The sequence below is a fragment of the Musca vetustissima genome, unplaced genomic scaffold (genome assembly GCF_032173495.1).
Source record: "Musca vetustissima isolate MV318-11 ecotype Yass unplaced genomic scaffold, APGP_CSIRO_Mvet_v1 utg6130, whole genome shotgun sequence".
NCBI classification, from domain to species: domain Eukaryota; kingdom Metazoa; phylum Arthropoda; class Insecta; order Diptera; family Muscidae; genus Musca; species Musca vetustissima.
In genome coordinates, this window is record NW_026879497.1 from 35,844 (window position 1) to 58,063 (window position 22,220).

Sequence of the window (22,220 nt, forward strand, 5' to 3'; positions counted from 1 at the left end):
ATTTTTTTAATCACTCTGAATGTACCATAATTTCTCACACAATTTTAAAACATCGTGAGGCAGGGTTTATTTTAAATCATGATACTAATTAGATGCAACGCGGTTTTTGTACGAAAAAAAGCAACACTCTCACAGTGTCATATTTACATATAAACGAAATCTTTCGATGTATTGTAAAGAATTCTTAATATAATAATAATAATTCCAAACCCATGGTACAATTATAAAAGGTAACAGCAAATCCCAGCAGATTTGATTCCAACTTAATACTAGTGTCAATATGAATTTGACAAATTATGTTTTTAAAAATCACCCAACAGGGAAATTGGAAACGCATACAATTTGTAATTGTTCTTTATTAAATGTGCTCCCGTATTCAACTAACTCAATCTGCCTGCTGTTAAAGTTTGAGTAAGCAAATCTTTCTTCAAGGAACAACTCGCTGTTCCCAGCATTTTCATATCTATTACACATATATATGGCAATGGCTCAATTATAGGAAAGATGTGGAAGCGATAGAAATATAAATTTGATAGATTTTCATTCATGTTTTTCAATTTTTATTTTGAGGATTCGAAATTTTTCATTTTCAAAATAAAAATAATTTGATGATAATTTGTTTGTTTGTTTACATGTTCCTGTCAAATGAGTTGACACTAGTAGAACTTACAACAACAAATTGTCATGTGGTTGTTGTATCGTTTTTTGTACAACAACACTTGCTGTTACCTTCTATTATTATACCATGTTCCAAGCCCATATAGTGAAAAATAATAACATTGCTTTTGACAACATTCAGCTTTTAAAAGTCAAATGAGAATCTACACAAAAATAAAATAAAAATAAGTTGTAATTCAAATAGCATGGCCTAATTATACCAGGTAATCGCATGCAGACATATGATTCCAATTTTTTATATATTTACTTTAGACATTACTCAGCATTCAAAATTTAAATGAAAATACCTTCCTTCGAAATATACGCACATGACGTGTTCAGTGGCAAAAGTTAATAAATTAGTTATATTGATTAATTAATATTTTGAAGTTCCCTGCCTCTGAAATCTATAAATTTAAGTTGTAACACCCATAGTTACGACTTGAGAACAATAATTACATTTGTTGAAAATATGCCAATCGACATACATAATTTATTTTCCGTTTTATTAGTCTGCTTTTCCACAGGCAAATTTTTATTTGGCAAATACTGAGTTTGTAGGCGAGAGGGGTGCGAGGAAGAAAAACAAAAATTTGCCTGTTCAGAATTTGCCGTACACGCAAATTCTGCTTTGCTCTGTTCGTTGAAAACAATTTTGTTGATATTTCCTTTTGAACCTATTCGCTTTACTGACACACAGCCGGCTTTTGTTTACATACCTGTTGCTTTAATTTGTGCAAGTGAAATTTAATTTTTAATTTTTGCAATTTATATAATAAAATATTTAAAAAAAACCTTTAAAATGTAAACACTTTTGACTTTTATTTTCTTTCTTTTGTATTTTGATTCGCAAATTTGGCAAAGAAAAATTTGCTAATGGAAAAGCAAGCGAAAATTTCAAAAGAGAAAACAAAAAATTTGCAAAATAAAAATCTGCCTGTGGAAAAGCAGACTAAAGGGCTAAACAGAATGTTCGCGTTGAGTGTTTTTTGGCTCAACGCGAGCATTCTGCTTAGCCCTCGACGTATTTGGGTAATACAGCCGTGGAAAATATTTTGCAATAGAGGGGAAGTTGATTATTTGTGTACGCCTTGGAATTTAGATAACGTTGTTAAGCATAAATTTATTTACGAATAATAAAAAAATCTACTTTTTTTATTGGTACATTCACTAAAGGTACGAATTTAACCTTTTGTGAACGTAAAGTACGATTGTTACAAAATTAAAAATATCGCAACTCTAGTTACTTTCGATTTACCAATGAGAAAGAAAAAAACTCTCATGATTCGTGTCCATAATTCGTAATGTAAAGTAGGGCTTTGAATTCCTTCTTTATCGACAATTTTTTCTTCTTGGAACGCTTTTTATTAGTTATTAGTCACTGAGAAGGCATAGTGGACATAGTGCGACAGTACGACCAATAAGCAGGATCAAATCGGATTGGCTAAAATGGCAAATAATCAGGTACAACTGCTAAGGAATACATATGACGTCATCCAGCGAACTGGTGATAGCTTGCAACGATCTAATCAAATTGCATATGAAACCGAACAGATTGGAACTGAGGTATTTGAGGAGTCAATGATTGGAGAGTTCTACATATAACAAAATGTTTATGTTTAGGTTCTTTCAGAGTTGGGCGAGCAACGCGAATCACTTCTGCGTTCTTCTCGTCGCCTTGAAAGCACGGATGACAATCTTTCACAATCACGCAAAATCATACGGAAACTTCAACGGGAAGTTCTCTATAATAAAATAATTTTGATATTGGTGATCATTTTGGAAATATCAATACTTATAGGATTAGTCGTAATTAAGTTCATTAGGAAATAATTTACTTATAAATTGTTGAAGTTTTTAAATAGTATGGAGTCGTTTTTCTTTTTAGAAGAGTAGGTCATTCCAAAACTTTTAGCTATTTAAGAAATGCATAATAAATTAATTTTATCTATATTTTTTAATACCTTGTATTTGTTTACCAAATACGATGTAAGCATATAAACATGCCGACGGGGCGTACATTATTCAAATGATCTACCCATACAACAACATCGTCATCACAGCAACGCTGTGCCGAGCAATCAGCTTCCGTCTGTAAGTCATCTTTACCCTAAATTTACAATAAAATCAACAGAGGAATGTATTCCATTAACCAAAAATAGAAACAATCCATATGCCTTTTGCATAACTTCCCATATAATACTTCCAGCAGTGTTGATGGAGGAAGCCATCAGACGCATAATCATTGTCTGGGACAACGTTTGCTTATAATAGAATGTTATTTTTGTTTAGCTTCGTCCAACATAGTGGTCGTCATTAGTAATTCAATATATATAGGTATGTCTCCGGAATTTCGGTATTATTAGATGTACCATGTCAAGAAATTATTAAAGTTAAATTCTTTTACTGCGTTTTTTAATCATTCAAAATGAATAAAAAATACTATGGATACATTGGTACTTTTATGGATGCTTTATCATTTATTTAAATTTATATTTATTTAAATTGTTACATGAAAAGTTCTTGATGAAAACATAATAAGTCAACACTTTCTACTAGATTGGAAATAAAATTAATTTTTGATTGCAATTAGGGCGCTCAAAAATTGTTGAACCGGTTAGAATGTTGGGCATGTCAATCTCACAAAGACAATTATATTAAAATTATATATTTTTACAAGGTTCTTCTTCGTAATTGTAAAGAACATAGAGGAGAATACTTTAGAATTTAAAATCATTAAAAAATAATTGTAATTATGATATTTTTATCGATACCGCCCTTAGGAACAAACATTTTTAAGGTTTTCCTCGGCATATTTGTGACGGCGATTTGTGACATTAATCTCCAACAAATAAATAATATAGTAAATAATCATGAGAAAATCCTTGACCTAGTCTTCGTAAATCATACACCATATTTTGAATTAGTTAGAATACCTCCTATTTGTATTCCTGAAGATAATTATCTCCCAACTTTATGTATATCCATGATACATGATTATTTAAGAAGAAGTCTTATATAATACCCTTACAGAAGTCTGGTAGTCTAACAAATGTCTCGAATTATAGAGGAATTGCAAAATTAAGTGCTATTCCAAAATTGTCCGAAAGGTTTATTACTACCGTAATTTCACACAGAATTCAACCCTTGTTAAGTCCATATCAACATGGTTTTCGTAGTGGTCTTTCAACTATTACCAATCTTATACACTTTACTTCTACTGTGATAAAGGGATTTGTTCAACGTAAACAAACTGATACAATTTATACAGACTTTAGTAAAGCTTTTGATAGGGTTAACCATGAACTTCTACTTTATAAATTAAATCATATTGGCTTTAGTATAAATTTGGTAAATTGGATTTCATCTTACTTATAAAATAGTACACAGCTAGTATTGTTTGTGGGATGTTTTTCAAAATCGATCAATGTTCCATCAGGTGTTCTGCAAGGAAGTCACCTAGGCCCGATTCTGTTTCTATTGTTTGTAAATGATTTGCCAATTTCTGTATCGCATTCCAAATTGTTAATGTATGCAGATGATGTCAAGTTGTTCATTACCTATCATACTGAAAAGCAAGCTGATTTACTCCAGCAGGATTTAAATAGCCTATTTCAATGGTGCAGCCTAAATTGTATGGACTTGAATTTAAATAAATGTAAACATATGTGTTTTTATAGAAATTCTTCTTCGATAAGACATCACTATATTTATGGTTCGGTTTTATCAACTGTAGATTCTTTCCTTGATCTTGGTATTCTAATGGATCCAAAATTAAATTTTAACAATCATGTTATATCTATGGTAAATAAAGCCTATGGTGTCTTAGGGTGGTCCAAAGAATTCTCGGATCCATATGTAACGAAACAACTATTTACGTCTCTTGTAAGACCTATTTTAGAATAAGGTTCTGTTGTATGGGATCCCCAATACGCAATATATTCTGATAAAATAGAATCCGTTTTTTAACCTCTGAAATGCCTTATTTAGCCATGCCAGGAATTGGATAACTGGTTCCCAAAGTCGGCACCATGTTTTATAATTGTAATATTTTAATAAATTATATTTTTATAATTTTTCAATACAACACTGATGGAAACGTTCCATAGCAATAATTTATTATTGCAAATAGCAGAAAATCGATAAAATATATATTTTTTGTTTAACTAAAATGCGACATGCCGACTATTGGAACATAACATGCCGACAATTGGAAAAAAGTGCCGACTATTGGCACATAGGCGCTTTTTTACACAATTATTAATTTAATCTACTTTAATACAAATTAATTAAACAAATTTGTATTCCATCGGGAAGTGAACAAAATTTCGAAATAGATGAACCTGAATACGGTATCGTGGAAAAGATGCACTTGGAATGGTGAAACGTTTAAAAAGCGAAAATTCTTAAAGTGCCGACTATTGATGCACTTACCCTATATGTTCACTTTTGTTTTATTCCATTGTTTAAAGAAAAAGAACAAGAAGGTGCCAAAATAGATCATTGGTGATGCCATATTTACATATATTTTATGTGAAGTCATTCATGATCAGAGGATCCAATTCGCGAGAAAAATATTTCTTTAACGATCCAATTCCTTTCAGGTATTCATGATTGGGGTGAATGAGCCAATTTATTTTGTTGTTTTTTGTTTGGTGCATTCAGTTGTGAGTTACAGGCTGTTAAAAATGGTACATTTTACAGTTTTTCTTTGGCAAAGGCGAAAATGCATGCAAAGCGGCTAAAATTGTGAATGGTGTTTATGGTTCCGATACTGTAACAGCCAATTATGTGCAATTTTGGTTGCGTAGATTCCGTTCAGGATTTTTGATGTTAAAGATGCATCTCGCACTGGTAGGCCGGTCGTCGAAAATGTCGATCTTTTTCCCCAACCTAATATAATTTGGTGCTTAAAATAAATGTCGATTATTGGGTAGCTGCAGTAACCACAGTCAAAAGTGAAAGGAAACATAAAATCTAAATACACATGGGTGTGTATATTTATTGCATTTTCCAAAATAACCACTGTACTACATTCAAAAACAGTTTCCAGCTTTTTACGTCGACATAAGAAATATTTATCAGCCTTATTCTGGATGTCAATTCCATGTGAATTTACTCGCTCCTTCCGTTCGCCTTATTCTGAACAACATTTTCCTGTGAATTTTTTCGCATTCTCGCTTTCGCCTTATTCTGAATGAAGTTCGAAAGCGAAAAAATCCGCTTTGGGGAAAAATTAGGTATTCTGAATTACAGGGAGTAGGAGAATGAGATGAAATTTTGTGCGAAATTTTTCGCTAATAAATTTAAAGTGAGTTGACTACAAAAACATCAGTAATAACTATTTTTATGAAAAATATTTACACAATACTTATTCTATGACGATTTAGAATATTATAAATGATAGTAAGCAAATATTTAACTGGAAAACAACCAATAAAATGCCATTGGAAATCCCATTGATAACGATGCATGCTGAACCAAGTATTGCCAAGAAATGTATGAAGGTAATAAGGCATATTTAAGTCGAGTTTGATTTTTGGAGACGAAATACAGACATTTTGGGTGAGGATCTGTCTCTCAAGAAAAAATTTTAAAAACCCAAATTTGCCTGATGAGCCGCTTAACAGTGAAAAATTGAAATACTAATTATGAAAGAACAAAAAAAAATTTTTTTTTCAAAAGAAAATCTATGTTATGATTTTAAAAATTTGGGGAGATAAAATATCGGAATTAAATAAAAAGGCACACAACTATGTAGTGAAATAATAAACTGTGAATTAATTAATTAAATCGCAGATTCCTTCCTATTATTCGTTGTGTTTTTGCCATCATAAAAAAATTTTATTTTATTTGTAATCTATTGTAGTTGTTGCAACAATTGCATCAAAACAATGAACAGCTGTTTCACATGCCATATTGTAGGTTGCCATATTTTCAAACTTTAATTTATTTTCTTTTAATTACAAAGCATTTATACAGCGGATTCTTGATATTTCACATTTGTATTGCTATATAGTTTAAATAACAATAAAAATTAACAATTTTTAATAACAAAAATCAATAAATAATATATTGAAAAATGTTACACAATTAAATTACAATGGGGCAACACACATTGCAACTTAAATTACAATATGGCCACACACATTGCAACTTAATTTACGATATGGCAACACGAATCTTTTTTTCAACCACCATTTTCGAAAACTCGAATCCGCATCTCACATTTTTTGCATCTCCCTATTCATTCAGAATAAGGCGAGAATGTGAAAGCGAATTTTTTTTACATGCGAGATATCTCCCTAGCAAATATCCAGAATAAGGCTGTATATGAATACGTTTAATTTTTTTTCAAACGACGGAATTTTGCTTTAGTTTTACATGGAAGGGATTATTCAGAATTTTCATTCAATTATTTTGGTATTTGCCTTCTTTTCAAAAACATATTTTATAATACAGGATAGCTTTACAACTAACTTTAATTAACAAACAAGTATACATTTTAATGTCAATGATAGGTAGTTTCTTTTCTGTGAGATTATTTTAATTATCTTTTGGTAAAATAATGGACCAGCCAAAAACTCGACGATCAAATCCACAAGAAAATAGATCACAATTTAATAGCGGTTCTTCTGCCCAAGCCACGGATGAAACCATACGTCTGTGACCCTGAAAAAAAATAAAATTTTTATTGAGAAATTCTCAATGCGCCAGCTGAAAATAAAAACTCACTTGTCGACTAGTTCGAGGCAAACGAGCAACTCTCTGTCCATTCAAATCGAATAGGCGAATTTGCCGGTTATCATGGGGAATCGCTATAATACCACCATTAGATACTGCGAGTCTATTTACGGACGAATCCGTTCGTATGGTAGCTAAAGCAGAGCGCATGTTCCGCAATTCCCACACTTTAACAGTGCGGTCATCTGAACCTGACACTACTTTGTCATCTTTGGTTAATACTGTGGATGTAACGCTTCTACAATGTTTCGAAATATTAAAGTTATGTTCATGAATGACTTCGTAATACGTAATCCTATTACATACTCAGTGTGGCCTTGAAATACTGAAACACCTGGAATCGGATCTCTGAAATCCCATAGTCTGAATGTGGAGTCTCGAGACGCAGTCACAACTAGTCTTTGTGTTGGATGAGCCGACACGTGTGTTAACTCGTGATCATGGCCCATCAGGGGTTGTATTGGTTCTCTAGTCTCCACATCCCATAGAATAGCGGTGCGATCCCAGCTTCCTGTAATTATTTGATCCATATTGGTTAGCCAATCTGCAGCGACCACTACCGACAAATGACCTCCTGGACCTTGAAATTCACAAAGTGGTGTTCGTAAGGTGTCAACACGATCGCGATCTTCAACTTGTTCATCGCTGTCGTCGAGTTCTTCCTCGGACGAGTGCCCCTTTCTTAAAAATATATTATCACAACATCATGGAATGTTGCATAAAATTGATTAGCGTGGAATGCTTAATAGATATCTGTTACTTACTTTGAAACATCCCAATTAACTGCAGCTTGCCAAATATGGGCCGTGCCGTCTCCACTACCAGTTAGGACCAAGTCCCGATTATGATGAAATTTTACTGAATTAACGGAACCCACATGACCCGTATACTGTAGAAGACATCGACCACTCTCGATTCCCCATATACAAGCTGTATGATCTGCCGAAGCTGTCCCAATAATTGGCTGACCCACCTTGGCTGCTACTTGCCATACACCATCTTTATGTCCACAGAATTCCCTCATGACTGTACTACTTACTACCGACTGCGCTTTAAAGCTAGATACAATACGACTGGTCTGAGCCTTAATCTTATGACTGGCCTTAACTTTTCCACCACTCGATGTAAATTTTGACTTGAAGCTTTTACTGCCTGATACAACAGGACCGCCACCCGTCGTATCGACTTCTTCATGGCCAGCAACTGCGGCAGCTTGTGGAATAGTTGAGGACGGATTGGTTCCACTCGGATTTGTTGAAGTGGATCTCTCACAAGATTGCAGTGAATCTTTGTTGGTGTATCCATCTAGTTTTTCTTGCACTAAGAATCAAAGAATATTTGTTGTACATTTAATACTTAAAAATTACTCTTCTTACAGCTTAGATTTTCCAAATACAGAAGTTCAAACTCTTTCTCGATTTGAAGAAATAGATTGTGAAGTCTTGCTCGGTATGGCAGTCCGATATCTTCTGCGAGACTTGTCATTCGTTGCTTGGAAGATTTCATAATTTATAATAGTTTTTTGAAAGAGTTAGTAATATTCAATTTTTGAACAAAAGAATATGTCGGATTATTCCTAAATTCCGATTAAAAATATTCCGAGTTAAAATTATTATTTTATATTTGTTATTAAAAATCGATAAACTGTTCCACAAACACACACATATTTTTACATATACATCTGAATTTCTTCTTCTTTGTCTACGTTGTAATGTACAGTTTAATGGTAACTTATACGAAAGAGTAATCAGAAATAGCAGATTTAAACGACATTTCGTTATTACAAAGAGTGTTAATAATTGGTTTGCTCCCGTACTGCAAGAATGTACAACTTTTCACTACGATAACGAATTTTCCTTTATGATATCGAAGAAAATAGTAAAATCGAGTATATTCTCGCAGTACAGGAACAGACCAAATGTCTTTGTTATTGTCAATTCTAAAAATGCCTATTCCGTGTATATATAAGAAAAACGCAAAAATATATAAACAGTAATAATTTCTTTCTAAAATCGAATAGGTATTAATTTTTTGAGTAATTCTGATCTCTGACTATTTTTATAATTGTGTTCCCAAATAATAAGGTTTATTCATAATTTTAACCGACTGGCGAATTAATGCCTTATTTTTCTCTTACAGTCTACGTTTTAATCGCGAAATAGTAATTAATTCTGATCTCTGACTATTTATAATTGTGTTCCCAAATAATAATATATATATATATATATATATACAATATATATATATATGCGATATATATATATATATATATATATATATGTAAAAAACTTTATTTTTTCTAGTCGCTAAAGGCCACAGATAAAGGGGTCTGACCATAGAATTAGCATAAATGTTATGATTCATGGGATAATTACACAAGGTAGTCTCATGCAGGCATATGATTTCAATTTTATCATAATTTTACTTTTGACAAAATTCTGTTTTCATAATTTTAATAAATATATCCACCTGCTTAACCCTTAAGGTCTAAACAGAATGCTCACGTTGAGACATCCGTTGCGTTATGTGTTATCGAAAATACAACAGCCACAAGGAAACGATAACACAAACGCTCGAAGTAGATGTGCGCTGCGCTTCGGAGTTAAATATATTTTAACTTTTTGCGTGCGTTAACTCGATAACAAAAAACGCTCAGCGCGTTGAGCCATCCGTGGCGTTATGTGTTATCGAAAATACAACAACCACAAGGAAACGATAACACAAACACTCGATGTTGTTGTGCGCTGCGCTTCGGAGTTAAATATATTTTAACTTTTTGCGTGCGTTAACGCGATAACAAAAAACGCTCAACGCGAACATTCTGTTTGGCCCTTTAATACCAAAGACAGACGACAGCCTTAATTTGCATTAAATAGTTCTTAATTTGAATTAATATTTACCCCTGACAGACGAGTGTTTCTGCATTTATGAGCCAGTTTTTTTGTTTCAAAACTATTGTTTGTCTGTGTGTAGGAAGAAAATATTGACATTTTTTACAATATTTTTTAGGATTACATCTTTATGAAAACGATACACGACAGACAGGGCGAATAACAGCTGTAATGATGATAAAACAGCGCCCAGCTCGAGGGAATGTTGTATTTTGCCTTTATTTCTAATTTTTATTTTCATAAAATTCAGTATAAACTCAGTTTCATTTTGTGCATTTACAACACATAAAATTGAGGATAATGTTCAAGTTAATTTGAATTAAGGCTGTTAATCGAACTGGTACTCTTCACTAGGAAATACAAAAGTCCTCGTTTCCGTCTGCCATCACTTGGTGGAGTGACATTAACCCTTTCTGATGAAGCTAAATATCTTGGCACTGTCCTAGACCGCAAGTTACTGTGGAATAGGAATGTCGAGGAACGCTCTAAGAAGGGATTGATGGCACTCTATTCATGCAAGAACTCCATAGGCAAGAGTTGGGGATTGAGACCCGGAATTATACACTGGTTGTATACGACGATTGTCTTACCCATACTTACTTATGGAAGTCTTGTCTGGTGGCAGGGGGTGAATAAAAAGAAGCTGCTGACAAAACTGAGTTTAGTACAGCGATCGGCTTCAATTCTGATCACCGGAGCATTAAGAAGCACACCACAAGCAGCCTTGAATGCAATCTTGAATCTCCAACCATTGGACATTCTGATCAAATTCCAGGCTGCTAGGTGTGCCCTGAGACTCCGGGAAAAAGATGCCTTGAAATCGCTGAACTATGGTCATGCCAGCATTCTAAACATAACGCCAAGATATGACCTTTTAGGGGGGATAGTCATATCAGTGACTATATTCCCCCCCATAGGGATTTTAATGACATTAAAGTCGAATTTCCTAGCAGGGAATCCTGGACTAGTGGCTCCCTACCTCTGCCAGGTCTGTCAATCTTCACAGACGGGTCCAAGATGGAGGAAGGCACTGGCGCAGGCGTCTACTGCAGGGAATTAGGTATACGAAACTCATATAAACTCAACAATGATTGTAGCGTTTTTCAAGCAGAGATTCTTGCAATCACGAAAGCGGCCGAGATAGTAAAAGCACTTAATACAGACATTACAGGACCGGTGACTATTTACGTAGATAGTCAGGCGGCCCTGAAAGCGGTGAAGTCGCATACTATAAACTCGAAAGCAGTTCATGATTGTAAAACCGCTCTGAATGATATACGTCAAATAGTTGGGTTATGCTGGGTTCCAGGACATAACGATATTGAAGGGAATGAGATAGCCGACGAGCTTGCTCGAGGGGGTCACAGTCGTCCAGTCTTCTGATTGAGAGATCTGTGAAACCCCCTATTAGCTATTTCATTGGCAGAATCCGCGCGTTCCATTGCGAGGTAGTCGGCAACAGATGGCTAAGGGAACCTGCATGCAGAATCTCTAAATCTATCTGGCCAGAATTCTCTCGCAAAAGAACGTCTTCGCTGCTGGATCACAACAAGAGGGAGATCAAGATCGTTGTGGGGATCATTACTGGTCACTGCAAAGTTAGATCTCTCACTTCTAAGTGGGACTCCAGTGGAGAGGATTACTGTCGTCTATGTGAGGATGAAGAAGAAGTGGAAACAATTGAGCACATCCTTGCAAATGTCCATCGCTAATCAGCAGAAGACATAAACAGTTTGGATGTTATGAAATTGAAAATCTAGTCTTCTTCTCCAAAATAGACCCTAACCTAATTCTAGGCTTTGTCAAAAAATTGACTTGGCTAAAATAATGTGTCTTCCGCTCCCACCCATTCTGACTACCTCTCTCTATCTTTTCTTCTTTCTCTTTATAGGTACACATATACATAAAGGATGGTCACAATGGACATAGTTTCCGAGTGGACGGTTGTTATAACAGCCGTACATCCCTAACCTAACCTAAGGCTGTTAATTCAAATTAAGGCTGTCGTCTGTCTAGGCTATAAGGGCTAAGAATGCAACAATATGCAGAATACAACAACCACAAGGAAACGATAACACAAACGCATATCGTTTCCTTGTGGTTGTTGTATTTTCGATAACATATAACGCGACGGATGGCTCAACGCGAGCATTCTGCTTAGCCCTTCATGTAATTTGACATTATTTTCATACAAAAAACCAAAAAAGTAATGTTCTAATTTTATGACCACCTATATAATAGATTTTATAAAAAACATATCATTTATTTAATGCATATTCAGATAAACAGAAAGTTAAATGGTTAACTTTATTGAGTATTTGTTTCATCGTTTTTTATATTTATAATTGGGCACAACCACTGTGCATAGGTTTTTACTTGCTGTTAGTATTTGGTAATCGATTACTTTGTTCATTTTCATCACTAACCAATATGGCGGGTGCGTAAGAATCTCTTTTCAAGAATTCAGCAAAATTAACTCAAAGTTTTACAAAATTAGTGACATTTTAACATTGCAAAATGACTACCATTGCAGATTTATTCACCAAATATAATTGTACAAATTGCCAAGATGATATTCAGGGAATACGTGTGCATTGTGCTGAATGCGAAAACTTTGATTTATGCCTGCAGGTAAGGCTACTGTCATTTCATTTTTATGTATGCTTTTTTATTGGGGTACAAATAAATGAGCGACGACTATGACGCGTCATATTTTTAAGAGAACTTCGCAGGGTTCTCTTAAATGTTCACGATATATATGAAGCTTTTTAAGTGTTTACCTTTATTAGTGTTTTGCAGCGGGAGCAGAGATTGGCTCTCATTTAAACAGTCATGCATATCAGTTCATGGATACGGGGACGGCGATTTTATCGGTGTTCCGGGGTAAAGGTGCCTGGACTGCAAGGGAAGAAATACGCTTACTTGATGCTATTGAGCAGTACGGTTTTGGCAATTGGGAAGACATCAGTAGGCACATTGAGACCAAATCAGCTGAGGACGCCAAAGAAGAATACGTCAATAAATTTGTAAATGGTACAATTGGACGCCATACTTGGACTCCAGCGCAGGCTCAACGTCCAACATTAATCGACCACACTAGTGACGATAATGGACCATTAGGCGCATTAGCTCTGCAACGATTACCGCCATTGGACATTACACAGGAAGAAGCAGCTCAGTTAGGATACATGCCAAATCGTGACAGTTTTGAACGGGAATATGATTTTACGGCAGAACAATTAATTTCGAAGATGTCATTGAATGCCGATGACACAGAAGCGGATTATTTACTTAAACTGTCACACGTCGATCTGTATACAAGACGACTTAGAGAACGTGTTCGTCGCAAGCGCTTGGTTCGCGACTATCAACTTGTAGCAAATTTCTTTCGTAATCGCAACTATGCTCAGCATCCAGGGTTAACAAAAGAGCAGAAGGAGTTTAGAGATCGTTTCCGGGTCTATGCACAATTTTACACCTCCGATGAATATGAACGCTTGTTAAATTCATTGGAACGTGAAAAAGAGCTACGCATTCGATTATCGGAACTGTGTCGGTATCGCTACAATGGTTTGACTAAGATTGATGAATGTCGTCACTTCGAGCAACATGCCGCCATGGCAAATCGATCAACCGGACCGTATGGTCACGGAAAGACTGTAAGTACTTTAGTAATAATTTGTTTACATATTTACATGTTCAGCCATTGATAGTAAGTGCTTTTGTTGAGTATGGGGGTTAAGCTAGAATTTTTCTGAATTTGTTTTACCACAGGTTAGTCTTTGTTTCCCTAATGACGTAGTATTTCACTATATGAAGAAAGTTCATACTTACCGATATGCTTAGAATTTTTACTTTTAGTATAACATTACGATTTGGAATAAATTCAATTGACTGGGATCATTATGAAAGTGTGTACTCTACCCCCGTTATATACATCGTCTTAGTAAGCATTCCAAAATCTAGATGTAAAAATTTCTAGCACAGTATGTGCACAGTATTTTAGTAAAATGTAAGCCATTAAAAATAGTGGATTTTTGAACTTCCGACTAATACGACAAACACGCAATATACAATAAGATGGATTGTCATTCAAGTTAACAGAATGTCCCTTATTTTCGATTCGCAAGCATTTTCCATAGAAATCCCTAAAAAAAAAACGATGTACATAATTTCTAATCTTTGCCTTTGAGGCAGGACAAAAGGTTTTGTCTTTGTATTGCTGAACCTGACGTTCCGCTTTTTGATATATCAATAGATAGCTATAGCTTACATCCTTGGCTGTGTGAATTTCTCAGACAATTTTTGAATCCTGTTCAATTAAAATTTAAAGAGTGTATGTTTTCAATCACCTGTTTAAATAGAAAAATGGATAGATAATTGTTTATAAAGCTAAATGCCGATGTGTAAAAAACCTTTAATGAACGCGACACGATTATTTTTAATGACTCTTCTGATGTAAAGAAGTAAATAAAACCAATATCTTTGTTCTTAGCTAATTCTATTTAACATATAAAACGATTATTGTAACTTAGTCTACTAGTCTAGTTTTACATAATAGTTTTGGGTTTGTTTGTATTAGTTTTACATTCAAATGTATTTATGTTTACATCTGTAATACACGAAGGCTTTTGAATATCGTGTGATGGTAATTAAAAATATGTATGTCTTTATCAGCATCATTCAAAAGTATTACAAAGAAAAGACTAATGTTTCTATTTACCTCTTTGCGATATTCAGCTTCCGTGTATTATCAGCACTCCAAATGGCGAACGTTTAAATGGATGTATAAGACAATGTTTTACTACAGGACAATCTCAACACTGGAAATCCGCGGCAGCCAGGCTATTCCTTGCACTCCCCACAACACAACAACCGAAAACTGTAAGTATTTACCATCGAATTTTTATTTTCCTCTGTATTAGTTGTGACATTTCTTACATGTGTATTAATAGCGAACTGCCAAACGCAAACGAAAGTCCAAATTCCATCGTGCAAAGCAACATGCCCCACACAGGAGACCAGATCTCTTACGCCGTATCATCGCACAACAAAAACTACTTGGATAGCTATCGGGTATCACCGGCACATACGACGACATCGATGACGCCGGGTGCAGGAATGAATTCAATGTCAACACCAACGTCATTAACACCGTTAATGAAATCTCAGCTGAATACGAATCCGCCTCACCTGCAGCAGTTGCTCACAGTGTCAGTGAAAAATCCACCCCAACTACAAGTAAACGACGTCGCCATAATACAAAGTCAGAACGCCGAAAAAGCACAACTTCAACAATTGGAGATTCAAGGCAGTGTGATGACAACAACACCCTCAAACGCCCCAAAAGGTCATCAATTAACTCCTACCTCAGCTATGCCGATGAGTAGTATTTTAAGAGCTCAATTGGAAGAACTGAAACAACTACCACAACCGCTGGGGACGCACCTATTGTCGAGTAACGAACAACAAATATGCAATTTATTTAATTTGCCACCTACATCGTATCTTTCCCTAAAAACTCTTCTTCTAAGCGGTGCTCCAGTCACTTCATCCAATCTTTCTCCAGTTGAAAGTTCAATTAGAAAATATTTTATAAAAGTTGGTTGGTTGAGCCATTGAAACTTTTTAATGTGTCTAATACCGAAATGTGTGCATCATCTCATTTCTTGTATTTCCCCATTGTTGAGGTATATGAAAACAAAGACATAGTTAAACACATTTTTATTCTTCTATTATATTTATTAAATTAGATTAACACACGATCATATATATATTAAATATACACGTATTCTTATAATCACACATATATCAGTGTACGAGAATATTGGCTGTATATTTTCCATTTAAATTAAAAGTAAGAACAACAAAATTGTATTATACGTTCGGCGTACTACGTTATAAAAATTCATCACTTGTATCAAGTTATGTACTGAAGCATAGTCATTAATCTGGTAATTTTTATTGTTGAGAAACTTTTATGATAACAATAATTATAATAATAGTATATGTACCCCACATGTAAATACTCTGATAATAAAAAATAATAATTATTAGTCAAATAATTATCTTTCTATGTGTTGAAATCAATTACATTTAAACATTTTTTCGCATTTCCCTTATTTTGAATGAAGTTCGGAAAGTGCAAAAATCCGCTAATACATTAGAAGGGAGATGACTATAAAAATAGAAGTATTTACTATATTTATGAAAAATACCTCCCCAATAGTTATTCTACGACTATTTAGAATGTTATAAATGGTTATCAGCCTTATTCTGGATATTCGCTAGGGAAATTTTTCGCATGTAAAAAATGTTTCCCTTTCACATTCTCGCCTTATTCTGAATAAATAAGGAGAAACAAAAAATGCGAGATGCGGAAATGGTGGTTGAAAAAAGATTCGTGTTGCCATATTGTAATTTAAGTTGTAATGTAATATTTATTGATTAAAAAAATGTTCCTTTTTATTGTATTTAAACTTTATAACAATATAAATGTGAAATATGAAGGATCTGGCATGTGAAACAGCTGTTTATTGTTTTGATGAAATTTGATGCAAGAAATACAACAGATTACCCAGTTGTGGTACGTAACGCTGATCGTTTCACCAACCTACTTGAAGTACATAAAAATATATATACAGTATTTTTCGGTTAATTGGCCCTACGGTTAATTGGTTTCCACGCTTAATTGAACCACATGATGGGGCAAAAAATATTTCATAGGAAAATACATGCAAATTTTCTCGGATAATTAAACCCTGTTAATTGGTTTTCCCGCTTAATTGGACATAATTTGTGAAAAAGACTAGGTGGCATCTCTACTATTTCAAAACATATGTTTATTGCTAAGGAAAAACTGCGAGAAAGCGTAATTTGTATTTGACATTGGATTTTTTTAAATCATTAGTAGTTCCAATTATACGTGATTACTGTAATTGAACAACCTATTCAATTAAGCGGGTTCGGATAATTGGTTCCTCGGTTAATTGAACAAAAATCTGTGCAAATTTCGTTGTGCAGTTAACCGAAAAATACTGTATATACAACAGATTACAAATAAAAGAACATTTTTTATGATGGCAAAAACCGCATTGAACGATGTCAAAGACCGTTGGGAAGAAATCTGCGAAATCAAAAAAAAGTCAATGGGGAAGAACGATTAAATTCACGTGGAATTGACATCCAGAATAAGGCTGGACATTTTTCCCAAGCAATATTTAAAGGGTTCTAAACGGCATGTACACTAGAACTTTTTCACCGGGTTAACCTACTTTATGAGGATTTATTTGACATATATGCAAAGGAATTGACAATTGAAACCCACTGGGTTAACGAAATCCGGTTAAATGTAAACGTACTATAAAAGCGAAATTTTTGCTTTGGTTTTGTAACAGAGTAAAAGAATCTATTACAATATTTAGCGTTGTCGTAAATACATAATACCGATCAAGGTATATTTAATAAGGTAGCCGCATCGGCCCAGCTGTTGGACAAATAAATGTCAAAAATGTTGTTGTAATGTTGAACCAAAAAATTAAAAAAACAAAATTATAAATGAAAATCTCCGAATTTCGAATAGCTTTTTTGGCATTACTTTTATTAACATTTTCTACAAGAATTTGTGTAAAAAAATCTTGTCAATCTTTTTTTTTTTTTTGCAAAATATTTTTGACATATCAAAATACATCAACCGATGTTTGTTGTAGAAATTCGCCGATGCGGCTACCTTGTATATCTACCTTGATACCGACCAAAAACAACTACGACAACACATTCGAATACGCCTAGGAAAGCTGCCGTACAACGACTTCGCCTATTGTAATAATGGTGATTTTGTATATAATTTTGATAAAAAATATTTAATACTTATATTGTTTTAGATAGCTCCCTTTAAAATTATTTGCGAAAAATTTCGCACACAATGTCATCACATTCTCCCACTCCCTGTAATCAAGAATAACAAATTTTTCCCCAAAGCGGATTTTTTTTCACTTTCGACCTTGATTTCGAATAAAGGGAAAGTGAAAAGGCGAAAAAAATATTCGCGGCGAATTCTGGAAGAACGATTCACGGTGAATTGATGTCCACAATAAGGCTGATTATGTAAAGAATGGGGATAGGATATGTCTCCAAAAACAATGTTGATACTAATAAAGGTTGTAGAGAAAAAAAAAAAATAAAAATTGTCCACTTTAGATTTTAGATGAGGAAATATCGAAATGAAATGTAATAGACACATAATTATGTTGTGATCTAATCACGAAGATTTCTTCTCATTATTTGTTATGTCTTTGACATAATTCAACCCGGTTTTTACCATCGGATAAATACGAATAAATTTATTCGTTATCTTGTCGTAGTTGTGGCACCAAATTGCATAAACAATTGCTTCACATACCGTACATGTTGCCACATTTTCAAACCTAAATTAGGTTTCTTTTAATTATAACGAAAATACTGCGCATAATATGTCGTATAAATAAGACGGTACACATTTTTTCACGATTAAAAATTTAGAATATCTTAAGTAATTTATTCGATTTTATCGATTAGCTGATCGCGGAATTATCGCTTACCTTATTTGCCAAATGTAGAGTCACATTAAACAATTTACGTTTTAGTGGTTAGCAAATAATAATGTAATCTATATTTATTGAGTATAAACCTCTTAACTGGATTTATTTATAATATACACGTTTTATAAGAAGTACATTTCGAATAAAAAGGTTTTTCTTTCATATATCTGATACGTACAAAATCATTTTATTTTAACTCTTATTCTTTTATTCGATGAGGGAACTACAATGTTCAGAAATAATTCAAAGGTAAAATAAATTCACTTATTTCTCAAAAAATAGCGATATAGAGTATTCTTTTGAGTGGTTGTCGAATTAACTCCACCACCGCCAGCTTTAGCGGAACTGCTTACTACACTAGGTTTCTGTGATGCATTAGTTGCTCCATTAGGACTGAGAGAAGATAAAGTTCCATTTGCGACGGCTGCAGCAGCAGCTGCCAGAGAGCTTCGCCACGAAGCTATTAATTCGTTTTGAACATCGACTGGTAACTCATTAAAAACCTGTGGGTCAACGCCAGCTGGGCACGGAATGTTGGCAAGACTGCCGGTAATGTTTGGTGCAGTATTATGGGCAGAAGTAAGTTTAGCAATGTCGGTAGTTTCGCGTTGATCGGCCTCAGTCCCAGAATCCATGGGAATATTATTTGTGCTTGGCGGAGAAACAGCTGTATGTTGTTGTGAAAAAAGTAAAGCGTTTGTGCGAAAATCTTCTAAACTATCAGATAAGTTCGAACATTGAACTGACATGGTCTGGGTTGTGGCAGTTGTTGAAAACGATAATGGCGATGTCGGTATGTTATTGTTAGAGGCACTTGATAAGGACGGTGAGAGCGATGGACATGTCATTGAAAAATCTCTGTCGCTGTCTCTAGAATTCAGTCGCAAATCACAAACTCGCAATTTACTCGGTGAGGCAACATCCGCGGCGGACTCGCATGTGGAATTATAAACAGTAGTGCTCCCGAAGCAACGACGTTTATTAAGCAGTAATCGACTTATTCTACTCTTTTTCGGAGAAGGTTCAACCTCAGTTTCTGAAAAATCTGAAAAGTCTGAATTTGTTGCTCCAGATTCCGAACCATTATCCACAAGCATAGGAATAGGAGATGCCGCCGTCGTGCGCCGGCGGTAAAATTGATCACTTGGCTGAAAGGTTGTAGGCGATGAACGAAATGCTTCATTGTCATTGTTAGACTGGTTCGGAATGGAACCACACGCACCGTCTGCATTAACACCAGTGGTGTCGACATCATTAGTTAACGATGTAATTGATTGAACTTCCAAATCGGTTTTTTTAATAAGGAAGTTGGCAATCGATGACGATCCTACCTTACGTTGTTGGAACTTCGAGAATGCCAATCCAATCAGCGTAATGTTAAATGGTTTGTTTAGATCCACAACCCTTTCAAATAATCGCATAATAATTTTGAGAAGTTTTTCTTGAGCTCCATCTGCAAGCACCACTTTAGGGCCACCGCTGTCGGCGCATGAATATGATTTGAACAGCGACGGTAGTATATTGGCTTGTTTGGTTTCACGGTGGCTGCTCTTTTTTTGTGAGTCAAATTTCCGCAATACTACTTTTATACATATTGGTATACGTCCATCTTCAGCAACCTAGAAAATAGAGGTATATAAAAAATTAAGTTAACACTATTCGAAAACGCCATGTCTCAATTTACCTGTTCCATGAGTCTCAGCAGCAGTAGACGAAATCGCTCCTCGACATCAGTCCTTACCGATATCGGTTTGCATGAGTCTTCCAAACCAATAGTTTTAGGTTTTCCAGTCGGACGAACAGCACAATTATCACGCCCAAAGGCAAGATCCTTTAGCTTTGTGGCAGTTTCAAAGCCGAATTTCTTCTTAAGAAAATCAATATCGCACCTCTGCAGTTCTTCAACATTTTTGACACCGCTTTCAAGCAAAAGAGATTCAGTTTTCTGGCCAATGCCTGTGATCCGATTCAAATCACATAATTCTCGCATAAATTGCTCAGCATGAGAGGAAACCAAAACAGTTTGTTGGTTTGGTTTATACTGGGAACCTACAAGCTTCGCCAATAGTTTGTTATACGAAATACCTGCACAACAAGTTACACCAAGCTTAATGTTTAACTCTTCCCTTATTTCCTGGGCAATTTGTGTTCCCAAAGCTAAGCGATAGGCACAGCCACAGCGACAGGCATTCAAAGTAGTACCGTCGGAAGGATATATATGACCAGCAACGGTGGGTTCGTCGATATCATCGTTCTCCTGTTGATTTTTTTCTTGTTCTCTCCTTTCCACCAGCATTGAAACATCCATGAAATTCTCATCGAAACCTAACTTTTCAACTAATGGTGTATAATTGAGTAGAATTTCGAATATTTTCTGCGACATTTGCCTATAAGGAGTTAAATCTTCGCCAACCACTAACACCAAATCCGGGCACAGTTTCTTAGCCTCCGAAACCAACATCAGCTTTTTGACGCCTTTCGCTCGAGCGTTATAGTTACATGTTACGACAATATTCTTCTGCTGCACTCCTAAAGGTCGGGATTTTAGCGAAGGATCCCTAATCTCTTCCACTTGCGCGTAAAAATAATCCATGTCTATATGAATTATCGTACGCTGGTGTGGCTCGTTTTTCTGCAGTACACTGGCAAAATCCATGTTGCTAATTGTATGCAAGTATCTGAAAATAAAAAAGAACAAATCTCAATTATTTCCCCAAAACAAAATACGGTGCAAAATTTCGGCGCGACTTTATTTGCTACACGACGCGCAACTGGAGCAGCTGATGGTGTACACAAAACTTATAATGACAAAGAAGTCGAAATGAAAATCCAATACACAGGCTTCTTAGTTTTATTATTAACAACAAACGTATGTAGGTATGCAATACAATTTTAAAAGATTTACAATATGCAATTTAAATTCACAAATGTAAATATAATCAGTAAAGGTACTCTCTATACCAGCCGTACATAGTGTGCAATTTGTTGTGAAGGGAGAATGTTTGACTTGATGCGCATTTGAATCCTTATTGTGATTTGGTATGATATATTTGAAGGCTTACAATATTTGCCTTCAGAAGAAAAAACTTTCCACAATTTAATTATTTCTGACTTTTAACAATTGTAATTTTTGGTACTGTCTAATGAACGATGTATTTTTTCGTACATGCCAGTGTTGCATTTGAATGGTACGTGATATTGATAATAGCTGTGTTCCCATATAAAGGTAGTCTCGTTTCGAAAATTTGAATACAACAGTGCGTTTTTGTACCTTAGCACGTCAAATACAACATGAATGTTTTTGCTGTTTTTGAATGTCATTAAAACAAAAATTGTTTTGTTTATTTAC

General features: G+C 34.7%; 4 protein-coding genes across 5 annotated transcripts; 2 read left to right on the forward strand and 2 right to left on the reverse strand.

Moving 5' to 3' along the window:
• Positions 1-2,106: 2,106 nt before the first annotated feature.
• On the forward strand, positions 2,107-2,490 carry LOC133324424 (vesicle transport through interaction with t-SNAREs homolog 1B). The gene is made up of 2 exons (XM_061533266.1): positions 2,107-2,223; positions 2,281-2,490. The coding sequence occupies exons 1-2, from the start codon at positions 2,107-2,109 to the stop codon at positions 2,488-2,490; spliced, it is 327 nt and encodes a 108-aa protein (XP_061389250.1).
• Positions 2,491-7,202: 4,712 nt separating this feature from the next.
• On the reverse strand, positions 7,203-8,907 carry LOC133324416 (WD repeat-containing protein 37). The gene is made up of 5 exons (XM_061533255.1): positions 8,778-8,907; positions 8,166-8,721; positions 7,708-8,082; positions 7,393-7,639; positions 7,203-7,329 (listed from the first exon to the last, which is right to left on the reverse strand). The coding sequence occupies exons 1-5, from the start codon at positions 8,905-8,907 to the stop codon at positions 7,204-7,206; spliced, it is 1,434 nt and encodes a 477-aa protein (XP_061389239.1). The 3' UTR covers position 7,203.
• Positions 8,908-12,714: 3,807 nt separating this feature from the next.
• On the forward strand, positions 12,715-15,914 carry LOC133324423 (transcriptional adapter 2B). Of its 2 annotated transcripts, none has more exons than XM_061533264.1 (4): positions 12,715-12,923; positions 13,082-13,951; positions 15,033-15,176; positions 15,248-15,621. In XM_061533264.1, exons 1-4 carry the CDS (start codon positions 12,810-12,812, stop codon positions 15,359-15,361), a joined length of 1,242 nt encoding a protein of 413 aa, XP_061389248.1. In that variant the 5' UTR covers positions 12,715-12,809; the 3' UTR covers positions 15,362-15,621. The 2 variants fall into 2 exon arrangements, with proteins under 2 accessions (XP_061389248.1, XP_061389247.1); XM_061533263.1 differs by having other exon boundaries at positions 12,718-12,923; positions 15,103-15,176; positions 15,248-15,914.
• A 3,217-nt stretch (positions 15,915-19,131) lies between these two features.
• On the reverse strand, positions 19,132-21,540 carry LOC133324413 (DNA polymerase iota). Its single transcript, XM_061533251.1, has 2 exons — positions 20,556-21,540; positions 19,132-20,490 (listed from the first exon to the last, which is right to left on the reverse strand). The coding sequence occupies exons 1-2, from the start codon at positions 21,525-21,527 to the stop codon at positions 19,132-19,134; spliced, it is 2,331 nt and encodes a 776-aa protein (XP_061389235.1). The 5' UTR covers positions 21,528-21,540.
• Between the last annotated feature and the right edge of the window lie 680 nt (positions 21,541-22,220).